Source organism: Entelurus aequoreus, linkage group LG03, assembly GCF_033978785.1.
Source record: "Entelurus aequoreus isolate RoL-2023_Sb linkage group LG03, RoL_Eaeq_v1.1, whole genome shotgun sequence".
Lineage (NCBI taxonomy): Eukaryota > Metazoa > Chordata > Actinopteri > Syngnathiformes > Syngnathidae > Entelurus > Entelurus aequoreus.
Window position 1 is genome coordinate 79,695,704 of NC_084733.1, and position 13,196 is coordinate 79,708,899.

The following is a 13,196-nucleotide window of genomic DNA, read 5'->3' on the forward strand; positions in this document are numbered from 1 at the left end:
GAATTGAGAAATTATTCTGAATCGAATCGTCACCCCAGGAATCGGACTGAATCGTTAGGTGCCCAAAGATTCACACCCCTAATATTTGAACAATATGGCCGTCTATAGCAGCATATTTGTCAGTTATAAACAAGTGTTAAATGATTATTATCACTTGCTACACATACAAAGTCTCCAAGGCAGAAGAGTATTATAAAATATCCAGCAACAAATGTGTCCGCATCATTTAACTTACTGCGTCATGACCTTAATGCAATGAGTTAAAAAAAACAGTTACCACTCCACTTCAACTTAGAGACCGCATACGTTTAATAAGATGTCTCTCACCTGCATGTATGTTATTATGTACATTATGTATTGCGTTTTGTATTATGCAGCAGATTGTATGACACGTTTACAGCTGCGACAGGTAGATACAGTATGTATGAATAATGGCACTGGTAATAACAGCATGCCCTGTGTCTCGTGCTAGCGGCCACCATGGTGCAGAGCCGGGCCGTGGCCGAGCAGGGCCTGGAACATGGCGAAGAGGAAGAGAACAGGGGCTCGGAGCAGGTGGAGGACATGGGCCTGGACTGGATGGAGGCCTGCTGTACGGCGCTGGATCTCCATGCTGCAGAACCAGCTGTTCAGGTGAGTCCAGACGGGGGTCCCAGCACTCCACTTCGGGAGGATTCAAACCGTCCTTTCACCTTCAGGAGGCTGCATGCTGGGCCATCCACAGTCTGATGGTGCATGGGGCTGCAAGCGCTCATCCAGGAGAGGAGCAAGATGAGAGGTAGGCCGCAGTGAACTCTCTGGACACAAGTGAAGGTCCAAACTGTGTGCCTTTTCAGGACTCCAGTTCATCGACAGATGATGGCGGCCATGCTGCTCCATTCCTCCTCCCCCGGCGTGATTGAAGCCGCCACCAGCGCCATCACCACGCTGGTCACGCGGAACGGTGAGTAGGGCGGCACTCGCATGCAGGTGTGACCCGCCGGGTCCCGCCCTCCTCGTCCAACCAAGTTCTGCTGATGGATGGGCGAGCTGGTAAGATGTCAGGGATTAAGGTTCACGTGCCTTCTATTGCAATAGCCAAACTCGTTCAGTAATCAGTAGATTTTATGGTAAAATACCAGCAGCTTAATTGCTATAATTATACTGTACAAATTACAGTTTTTGCATTTAGAGTAAAACAGCGACCATATACCGTACATTTTACGGTAAAATTCTGGCAACTGAGCTGCCATTATTTACTGTAGAAGTTACATATGTTTGTTTTTTTTACATTGTAGCTATCCGTTACACACACCCTTAAGTAAACCTCAATCTCAATCAGGGTCACGGCACCAAAGGAGCCTGCCTGGTCTAGTACCTGCTAATTGGCACTAGGCAACAAGCTCAAAGCCTGAGTTGTCCAGCGCAAACTCTTAAGGTGTCAGTGAGTGAAGTTTACATCGACACTAATTATCCGTTACACACTGGTAAACCTCAATCTCAATCAGGGTCACGGCACCAAAGGAGCCTGCCTGGTCTAGTACCTGCTAATTGGCACTAGGCAACAAGCTCAAAGCCTGAGTTGTCCAGCGCAAACTCTTAAGTCGTCAGAGAGTGATGTTTACATGCTTACTGTTACACACTCACACCCTTAAACCCCAACCCGGGTCACGGCACCAAAATAACCCGCCTGGTGCTGCCCAGGGCTCAAAGAGAGGCCAGAGCACTAGGTAACGAGCTAAAAACCTGAGCCGTCAGCCCGTTGTCCAGCTCAAACTCTTAAGGTGTCAGGGAGTGAAGTTTACATCGACACTAATTATCCGTTACACACTGGTAAACCTCAATCTCAACCTGGGTCACGGCACCAAAGTAGCCTGCCTGGTCTAGTACCTGCCAATTGGCACTAGACAACGAGCTCAAAGCCTGAGTTGTTCTGCGCAAACTTAAGGTGTCAGAGAGGGACGTTTACATGCTTACTGTTATACACTCACACCGTCAAACATCAACTCGGGTCACGGCACCAAAATACCCCAAATGGTGCTGCCCAGGGCTCAAAGAGAGCACTAGAGTGAGCCGTCAGCTCGTTGTCCAGCTCAAACGCTTAAGGTGTCAGGGAGTGAAGTTTACATTGACACAAATTATCTGGTAGACACTGGTGAACCTCAAGCTCAACCCGGGACACGGCACCAGAGTAACGTGTCCGGGGCTCGAGTTTTGGCCATCCTGATTGAGAGGCAAGAGCACTAGGCAACAAGCTAAAAACCTGAGTTGTCCAGCGCAAACTCTTAAGGTGTCAGAGAGTGATGTTTACACGCTTGCTGTTAAAAACTCACACCGTTAAACCTCCACCCGGGTCACAGCACCAAAATAACCCGCCTGGTGCTGCCCAGGGCTCGAAGAGAGCCCAGAGCACTCGGTAACGAGCAAAAAACGTGAGCCGTCAGCCCGTTGTCCAGCTCAAACTCTTAAGGTGTCAGGGAGTGAAGTTTACATCGACACTAATTATCCGTTACACACTGGTAAACCTCAATCTCAACCTGGGTCACGGCACCAAAGTAGCCTGCCTGGTCTAGTACCTGCCAATTGGCACTAGACAACGAGCTCAAAGCCTGAGTTGTCCTGCGTAAACCCTTAAGGTTTCAAAGAGGGACATTTACATGCTTACTGTTACACACTCATACCGCGAAACCTCAACATGGGTCACGGCACCAAAATAACCCGCCTGGTGCTGCCCATGGCTCGAAGAGAGGCCAGAGCACTTGGTAACGAGCTAAAAACCTGAGCCATCAGCCCGTTGTCCAGCTCAAACGCTTAAGGTGTCAGAGAGTGAAGTTTACATTGACACAAATTATCCGTTACACACTGGTGAACCTCAATCTCAACCTGGGTCACGGCACCAAAGTAGCCTGCCTGGTCTAGTACCTGCCAATTGGTACTAGACAACGAGCTCAAAGCCTGAGTTGTCCAGCGTAAACTCTTAAGGTGTCAGAGAGGGACGTTTACATGCTTACTGTTACACATTCACACAACCCGGGTCACGGCACCAAAATAACCCGCCTGGTGCTTCCCAGGGCTTAAAGAAAGGCCAAAGCACTAGGTAGCGAGCTAAAAACCTGAGCCATCAGCCCGTTGTGCAGCTCAAACTCTTAAGGTGTCAGGGATTCACACTAATTATCTGGTAGACACTGGTGAACCTCAAGCTCAACCCGGGTCACGGGACCAAAGTAACGTGTCCGGGGCTCGAGTTTTGGCCATCCTGATTGAGAGGCAAGCACACTAGGCAACAAGCTAAAAACCTGAGTTGTCCAACGTAAACTCTTAATGTGTCAGAGAGTGATGTTTACACGCTCGCTGTTAAAAACTCACACCGTTAAACCTCCACCCGGGTCACGGCACCAAAATAACCCGCCTGGTGCTGCCCAGGGCTCGAAGAGGGCCCAGAGCACTCGGTAACGAGCAAAAAACCTGCGTCGTCTGTTACACACTGGTGAACCTAAATCTCAACCCGGGTCACGGCACCAAAGTAACCCGCCTGGTGCACTCTAGTGTCAGGGAGTGAAGTTTATACTTAATAGTCCAAGCAGACCTGTTCCCTGCTAGCGTCTTTGGCTTCACACTGACGCTGTCATCATACCTGTTCCGTTCCCCCCAGCTAAGATGTGCTCCATGCTGCTGGCCGGCGGCCTCCATGTCAACCTGGTGGAGATGATGAAGAAACACTCGGCCTCCGTGGAGGTCTCCATCAGCGCCTGCCGACTGCTCAGCCTCCTCTTCCAGGGGAGGACGGCCAGTCTGGATGAGCTCAACATGGCCATGAGTCAGATCCTCAGCGTCATGAAGATCCACAACTTCCAGTCCGAGGTGCAGCTAGAGGCGCTGCAGGCCAGCCTGGTCTTCCTCTGTCCTGGTACTGTCCAGTCTAAAATGATACTTCCTATATTGTACACGTTCACTATCATCTATTCCAGGAGTGTCCTAACTTTTTGACATGGGGGCTGCATTGGGCTAAGAATATGGTCGAGGGCCGCAAGCCGACTGCATGTAAAGTTACTGTATATGTATATATATATGTATACTATATGTACTGTATATGTATATATATGTATATGTATGTGTATATATTGTCTTCTGAGACTTACGGATGCCAACAATGTGTATATATGTATGTATATATATATATATATATATATATATATATATATATATATATATATACACTGTATGTATATATATATATATATATATATATATATATATATATATATATATATATATATATATATATATATATATATATATATATATATATATATATATATATATATATATATATATATATATATATATATATATATATATATATATATACATACAGTGTATATATATATATATATACAGTATATATATATGTATGTATATATACGTATATATATGTATATGTATGTATATGTATGTATATATGTATGTATATACATATATATGTATGTTTATATATGTATATATGTATGTATATACATATATATGTATGCATATACATATATATGTATACGTTTCCCTGCTCTTCAGGGGATTTTATAAAAGAGCAGGCTTGTAGGGATGATATAGCCTCTGTGTTTTTTCCTGACCTAACATATATTCCGCTCTACCCCGGTATTGAGCACTGTATAACGGATAAACCACAGAGACCTCGACTATACATATATATGTTTGTATGTATATACATATATAGCCTATACATATACAAGCCGACTGCATGAAAAGTAATTATATATGTATAAGTATGTATGTATATATGTATAGAGATATGTATGTATATATATATACAAGCAGACTGCATGTAAAGAAACTATATATGTATAAGTATGTATGTATATATGTATATATATATACAAGCCGACTGCATGTAAAATAACTATACATGTATAAGTATGTATGTATATATGTAGAGATATATGTATGTATATATGTATATATATATACAAGCCAACTGCATGTAAAGTAACTATATATATATATATATATATATATATATATATATATATATATATATATATATACATATATATATATATATATATATATATATATATATATATATATATATATATATATACATATATATATATATATATATATATATATATATATATATATATATATATATATATATATATATATATATATATATATATATATATATATATATATATATATATATATATATATATATATATATTTGTGTAAATAATATAATTATATAATTAATAATTAATATAATTAGATATTAAGAGTATGTGAAAGTTTAACTCCTACTTTGTTTACTTCCGTGTCTACCTGTTTAAAGTTTTGTAATAAACAAGAAATATCAAGCAGCTAAACTGCACCAAACATGGATAAGTGTGGAGAGTGTTTTGCATTTTTCCCATCATGCTTTGTAATGGATTTAAATGGGTGTAATTTTGAATTTTTTGGTTGTTGTTTTTTAAATAATATCCACAAAGTTCAGTGAGCAGGTTGTTATGTGTGACCATGTGTGCTGGCATTTTGTGTTGGTTGGATTTTTTACTTATTTATTTATTTTTGTACTATGACTAGGGGATTTTGTTTGCATCGGGTATTATAACTAAATGTTTCGCATGGTTCCACTCTGAGCATAATTAAAGGTCATTGAACTGACTTACTCACATTATCTACTAGACGGTGAAAAAGTGGCAGCATCAAAATTGTCAGACTTTTAAAATGAAGGCAGTGTCTCGCGGGCCAAATTGAAGATGTTGCATTTGACTGTAGTTTGGAGACACCCGATCTATTCATTTATTGTCATAACCTCAGATCCAAGATACTTCAGTCAACAAGTTCCATGTGCGGGGAACATGTCACGTGTAGCTTGTTCAACTTGTTAGTTCCGCAGAGAAAAAAAGGCCTTCTGGTTTACGTATAATGTATGTCAAATGTGATTAGCCTAGCCTGCTGCTCCGCTAACCACATACCGTAATTTCCGGACTATAAGCCGCTACTTTTTCCCCTTGTTCTGGTCCCTGCGGCTTATACAAGGGTGCGGCTTATACAAGGGTGCGGCTTATTTACGGCCTGTTCTTCTCCGACACCGATGAAGAGGATTTCGGTGGTTTTAGTACGCAGGAGGAAGACGATGACACAATGATTAAAGACTGACTTTTCATATACCGGTAGGCTGGTTATTTTGATAACGTACAGGCGAGCACTTTGTATTACTTTGCACCGTTGTATTATTTGTACTCTGCACGAATGCTGTTCGCCATGTCAAAGATGTGAAAGTTTGATTGAATGATTGAAAGATTTATTGTTAATAAATGGGACGCTTTGCGTTCCCAAACAGTCATCTCTGTCCCGACAATCCCCTCCGTGGTAGCAGGAACCCCTATATATTACGGTAATTACTAGAGATGTCCGATAATATCGGCCTGCAAAAGGGTTGTTTCTTTCTGTTATTAATATTCTGGTTCCTACATTATATATCAATATATATCAATACAGTCTGCAAGGGATACAGTCCGTAAGCACACATGATTGTGCGTGCTGCTGGTCCACTAATAGTACTAACCTTTAACAGTTAATTTTACTCATTTTCATTCATTACTAGTTTCTATGTAACTGTTTTTATATTGTTCTACTTTCTTTTTTATTCAAGAAAATGTTTTTAATTTATTTATCTTATTTTACTAATTTTTTAAAAAAGTACCTTATCTTCACCATACCTGGTTGTCCAAATTAGGCATAATAATGTGTTAATTCCACGACTGCATATATCGGTTGATATCGGTATCGGTTGATATCGGTATCGGTAATTAAAGAGTTGGACAATATCGGAATATCGAATATCGGCAAAAAGCCATTATCGGACATCCCTAGTGATTACACATCAAAACCCTGTGGCTTATAGTCGGATGCGGCTTATATATGGAGCAATCTGTATTTTCCCCTAAATTTAGCTGGTGCGGCTTATAGTCAGGTGCGGCTTATAGTCCGGAAATTACGGTAAGTGTTTGATAACGTGTCTGTCCATGGTTTCCAGACCGGAGCTTACGGGAACACGGCGTCTCTGTGGCCGACCCGGACATGGTCGACGTGTCTCTGAAGGTCCTGAAGAACCAGAGTGTGGTGGAAGGAGCACACACCGTCTACCTGGAGGTCCTCAACAGGGTACCAACACCCCGCACTGTTTTCATCCTGAATGTCAACGCTAACATTGTTTACGTTACGACCCTCAACTCGTGTGTGTGTGTGTGTGTGTGTGTGTGTGTGTGTGTGTGTGTGTGTGTGTGTGTGTGTGTGTGTGTGTGTGTGTGTGTGTGATTGTGGCCCTGCGCCGTCAAAGATAGGAGAAGCAGATAAGAGCGTTCACTTTGTTTCCTTTCTTCCGCTACAGAAAAAAGTTACGGGTGGATTTTCATGAAAGTTTCAGGAAAAGTTCTAAATTTGATAAGGAGCATGTGATTACATTTTGGGAGTGATCCGGTTCATTTCTACTGCTCACGTTCCCGCCTACACCCACAGAGACAATGAAAGTTAGTAACTGACACGAGTGTTGCCTCCGATTCTTTCATTCCATTACAAATAGTTTAAAATTGTATTGATTCAATTTGGAGGAAATGTCAGAAACGAGATAAGGAACAAGTGATTACATTTTGGTGCTGATCCGGATCACCGTCTTGATTTATGACTTTTCACATAGGGCCTGGTCAAGGTCTGCGCTCCCTTAGTGCTTTTCCAGTTTTGTTATGGTTTATTTATCCTTGAACTTAATCTTTTTATTACTGTATTTTTTATGTACTTCTGTGTACAGTTTAACACGGTTAACTTGCCTGCTAACCTTTGAGTCTGCTTAATTTAAAACTATGTTAAGGTTAATAAGCGACGAAAAACAGACTCTCAACCCTTTAGTTGTTTTAACAGCTTCAGACCTAACCATAGATATAACCTTTTTATATATTTGTTACGTTTTATGTTCTATTTGTAAAAAAACCCAAAAAAACTACTTTATGATGGGGAAAACTTTAGATGAGGTATTTACGGCCTTTAATAGGTCAATAATTCATAACAACACTAATTTTGATACATTATTATTTTAGAAACAAAGTCAGTTTTTTTTCCCAAAAACTCACACTTAGTCATATATTATTTTTAAAATAATTTTTTAAAACCTTTTAATGCTATACATTTTTTTTAAATGGAGATGTAGTTTTTATATATTTGTAATGAGTTTTTTTCATGTTTCATGCTTTTTTTCCGCAAAAACTCACACTTAGTCATTTTTTTTATTTTGTATTATTTTCTTAAACCTTATAACACTTTAGATTAAAAAAATGTAAATGTGATTTTTATATATTTGTAAAGTTTTTTTCATGTTTCATGCTTTTTTTTATATAAAAATAAAAACATTTTATTATGGGAAAAACACAAAATATGCAATATTTTAAAAAAAAAGGTTATATATTATTATATATATATATATATTTTTAAACCTTTTAACACTTAAACATTTTTTAAATGTAGATGTAGTTTTTATATACTTGTAATGTTTTTTTTTATCTTTTATGCTTATTTTGTAAAAAAAAAAAAAGACAACTTTTTTTATTATTGGAAAAACACAAAATATGCAATATTTCTAAAAACGAGTTGCAAAGTGGAATACTTTAGATGAGGTAATTACAGCCTTTAATTGGTCAATAATTCATAACAACACCAATTTTGACGCAGTATTTTATAAGGACAGTTTTTATCCAAAAACTCACATTATCTCGCCTTAGCTCCAAAACGGGCATGTTAAAAAAGTGAAATAAATAAGTCATATTATATATTTTTTAAAATCTTTTAACACTTTTTTTTTTTATGTTAATGTAGTTTTTATACATTTGTAACGTTTTTTTAATGCTTTTTTTCTAAAAAAAAAAAAAGAAAAAGAAAAAAAGATAACCTTTTTTTACCATCGGAAAAACACAACATATGCAATACGGTATTTCCAAAAATTAGTTGGAAAGTGGAATACTTTAGATGACATAATGAAAGCCTTTAATTGGTCAATAATGCATAACAACACTGATTTTGATGCCCCCCAAAAAACTCACACTTTGTCATATATTTTTTAAAATCATTTTTTTAAACCTTCTAACGTTTTACATTTTTTATTTAAAAAAAATAAGTGAATGTAGTTTTATATATTTGTAATGTTTTTTTTCATGCTTTTTTTTAAAATATAAAAACACAAAAAAAATGTACTATGGAAAAAACACATAATATGCAATATTGTTAAAATGAGTTGCAAAACAATTTTTCAAACTTTAGATGAGGTAATTACAGCCTTTAATAGGTCAGTAATTCATAACAATGCTGATTTAATGCATTATTATTTTGGAACAATGACATTTTTTTTCCCAAAAACTCACACTTAGTCATATATTATTTTTCTTAAACAGTTTAACTCTTAAATTTAGTTTTTTTTTAATGTAGATGTAGTTTTATATATTTGTAATGTTTTTTTTATTATGGGAAAAACACAAAATATGCAATAATTCCAAAGACGAGTTGCAAAGTGGAATACTTTAGATGAGGTAATTGCAGATTTTAATTGGTCAATAATTCATAACAACACCGATTTTGAAGCTGTATTTTTGGGACAAGGACAGTTTTTCTTTTCCAAAAACTCACACTATCCCTCCTTATAGCTCCAAAAAAGTGACATAAGCCATATACATTTTTTTTGTAAATGTAGATGTAGTTTTTGTATACAGTATTTCTTACAGTTTTTTTTTTTTAATGTTTTATGCTTTTTTTGTAAAAAAAGAAAACTTTTTTTATTATGGGAAAAACACAAAATATGCAATATTTCCGAAAGACGAGTTGCAAAGTGGAATCCTTTAAATTAGGTAATTACAGCCTTTAAAAAGTCAATAATTCATAACAACACTGATTTTGGTGCATTATTTTTTTGGAAACAATGACAGTTTTTTCCCCAAAAACTCACACTTTGTCATACATGTTTTTTAAGTATTTTTTTTTAAACCTTCTAATGCTTTACATTTGTGATTTAAATTTTAAAAAAAAAGTAAATGTAGTTTTTATATATTTGTAATGTTTTTTTGTTTTTGTTTTCATTCTTTTTTTATATAAAAAAGACCAAAAAAAAATATTTCTACAAAAACTCACACTTAGTCATATATTATTTTTTATTATTATTTTTAAAAATGTAGATGTAGTTTTTATATATTTGTAATGTTGTTGTTTTTTAATATTTCATGTTTAAAAAAAAAAAAAACAACACTTTTTTATTATGGAAAAAAACACAAAATATGCAATATTTCCAAAAACGAGTTGCAATGTGGAATACTTTAAATGAGGTCAATAATAATTCATAACAACACTGACTTTGATGCATTCTAATTTTTGGAACAATGTCTTTTTTTTTCTTTTCTTTTTTTGAAAACTTTCAACGCTTTAGATTTTTCAACAGCTTCAGACCTATCCATAGATATATTTTTTTAATATATATATATACATGCCTTTTTTTTTTTTTTTTTTTTTTTATGTTTTATGCTCTTTTTGTAAAAAAAAACCTGAAAAAAACGAAAAAAAATTATAATGAGAAAACCCCAAATATGCAGCCTTCAATTGGTCAATAATTCATAACAACACTGACTTTAAATGCATATTTATTAATTCATAACAACACTGACTTTAAATGCATATTTATTTTGGAACAATGCCTGTTTTTTGGGGTTTTTTTTTTACCAAAAACTCACACTATCCCTCATTAGCTAAAAAAATGTAGTGAAAGAAAAATAGACAAACTCATAAAATTGTTAAAAGTTCTTTACACAGTTGCTTATTCAGCAAGCTCAGCATTAGGAAAATGTAGTTTATTAATATGATATAATATATAATACGATGGTGTGGAGGTACTGTCACTAAAGAAATTCTAGTTTCCCTCAGCCCTCAGATAAAAATGACACGCTGAGGGAATGAATGAATTATTAGAAGTCACGCTTAGTCTATTAATATTGTCCGTGCCAATGCACGCACTATATTTAGTTGTTTCTAATTATATTCTTGCTGTGGCACTCATGCAGGGACTTTGAAGAACCTCACGTGGATAACAAGGCCCTTTATACCGCAACAAAAGAATGACACATATTGTTGTGTATCTAGTTCTAGTGTGACAGAAACTAATTAAGAACCACTGACCTAGTTCATCAGGTGCCCGAACATCCAGAAGTGCGGCTTGAAAGTTCTCGCCTCCCTGGCGGACTGCTCCGGCGCTGTGGACTTGCTTTGCCAGCAGGGGGCGATTGACACGGCGCTCCACACGCTGCAGATGTTCCCACGGGAGCGAGGTGAGGCCCACCCCCCCCCCCCCCCCCCCCCCCCCCCGGACCAGACGAGCGTAAAAACGAGTCCTCTTGACGAGTCTCTCTCTCCGGCAGAGATCCACTTCTGGGGCCTGACCTTGCTCAGCTACCTGGTGGCCAAGAAGAAGCTGTCCAGGATGATCGTTCCGGTCCTGGCCTCGGTCCTGGTCACCTCGCTGGGCCAGCACGGGGAGGATTATGACTTACTGCTGAAGGTGGACACATAACCTCAAACATCATTACTTCAAAGTTTGACTAGTTTCCGTCTCTTTTTAAGTCTACTAAAACACAGAGCGCATGCAAAGCTGATCCACTAAACTGATGAGCAGTTAGTTCGCAATCTTTATGAAAGACATGACGACTTCTTTAAAAGCATTCTAACTCGTAAATAAAAGCATAGCCACTATTCCGCCCATAAAACCCAATAAAAAACCATCCAAAAAGCACCAACAATACTCCATTTACATGTGGTGACTTGAATATTAACAAGTATTAGTGATGTTATTATAAGTGCTTACGCAGACAGATTATTTATAGCTTCGACGTGATCATCATCGACTGTTCTGCGGCTTCCTTGCTCGTCAAACTTCATTCTAGATCATAAATCATGCCTCTCACCTGGATAGTAGAAGTCTGAGTAGGTATTGCGACAAGTTGGTACACTTTGACAGCCAATTTAGACCCGGAAATGGCAGGAACGACACAAAAAGATGCTTGGTCCCACCCTCCTTTTCTTGGCGAGGGTTATGAGTATTTCTTCATTTAACCCTTGTGTGGTGTTCGGGTCTGTGAGACCCGTTTTCATTTTTTATTAAAAGCAAAATGATACAATTAATTAATTTTTCAAACTGAGACTCACTGACTTTGGCTCATTTTCTGTGAAGAACATATATCAGAATACATATTTAATGATAATGACAATGATGATAATATACACCCACCCCTACACATTTCTATTACATATAAGATGTCCGGGTCCGGGCTAATAGAAGTGTGGAAATTGATGTTCTGTGTACCACACACACACACACACACACACACACACACACACACACACACACACACACACACACACACACACACACACACACACACACACACACACACACACACACACACACACACACACAGACACAGCTACAGACACACACACACACACACACACAGACAGCAGGCCTAGACAGGAGGAGGACAGAGCGTAGGTACACAGAACATCAGAGGGTCAAATGTGCGACAAAATGAGAGCAGACAGTGTTGACAAACAATGTTGCAACCTTGTGTGGGAACCGCAGGTGCAGAAACACAAAAGAAGAATCCCTGTGGGATGCAGAAACTGGCACAGAAATTTTCCGTACAACGTTCATATTGTTGTTACTCAGCCAGCGTTTGTGGGTCTGATGGACCCGTTGCATTTTGTGGCTTTTAACGCCTCACAGTCAAACACTTTTATGTTAAAATACTGAACAGATGTTTACCTTATCCCAATAAACATCTGTTCAGTATTTTAACATAAAAGTAACAACAATATGAACATTACACAAGGGTTAAATGGGAATATATGAACAGACCTAGCAGTCGGCATCCTAATGACAGCAGATATTGTACAGTAAGTGATGTTTTAGTATGTTTGTTGTCTCTCATGAAGTCTGCAGTGAGTAATAATCAGTGATGTTGTTGGGGAAAAAGCAAACGTGATGCGTTTTTGAAATGATGCTTCAAATGATCAAAATATGTAAATATTAGATGTTATTATAAATGTTACTACATTACATATATACTTACGTCATGAATATAAAACCTTAATGGAAGGGTTTGGATCTTTTTTAAGGGCAT

General features: G+C 37.5%; 1 protein-coding gene across 1 annotated transcript in view; it reads left to right on the forward strand.

Annotated features, from left to right (window-relative positions):
- Positions 1-13,196, forward strand: part of lrrk2 (leucine-rich repeat kinase 2) — a 114,676-nt gene that overhangs the window by 43,124 nt on the left and 58,356 nt on the right. Inside the window, 7 exon segments of the mRNA XM_062042857.1 lie at positions 473-633; positions 699-778; positions 837-943; positions 3,632-3,886; positions 7,034-7,161; positions 11,204-11,348; positions 11,439-11,578. Coding sequence (XP_061898841.1) covers positions 473-633; positions 699-778; positions 837-943; positions 3,632-3,886; positions 7,034-7,161; positions 11,204-11,348; positions 11,439-11,578 — 1,016 coding nt within the window.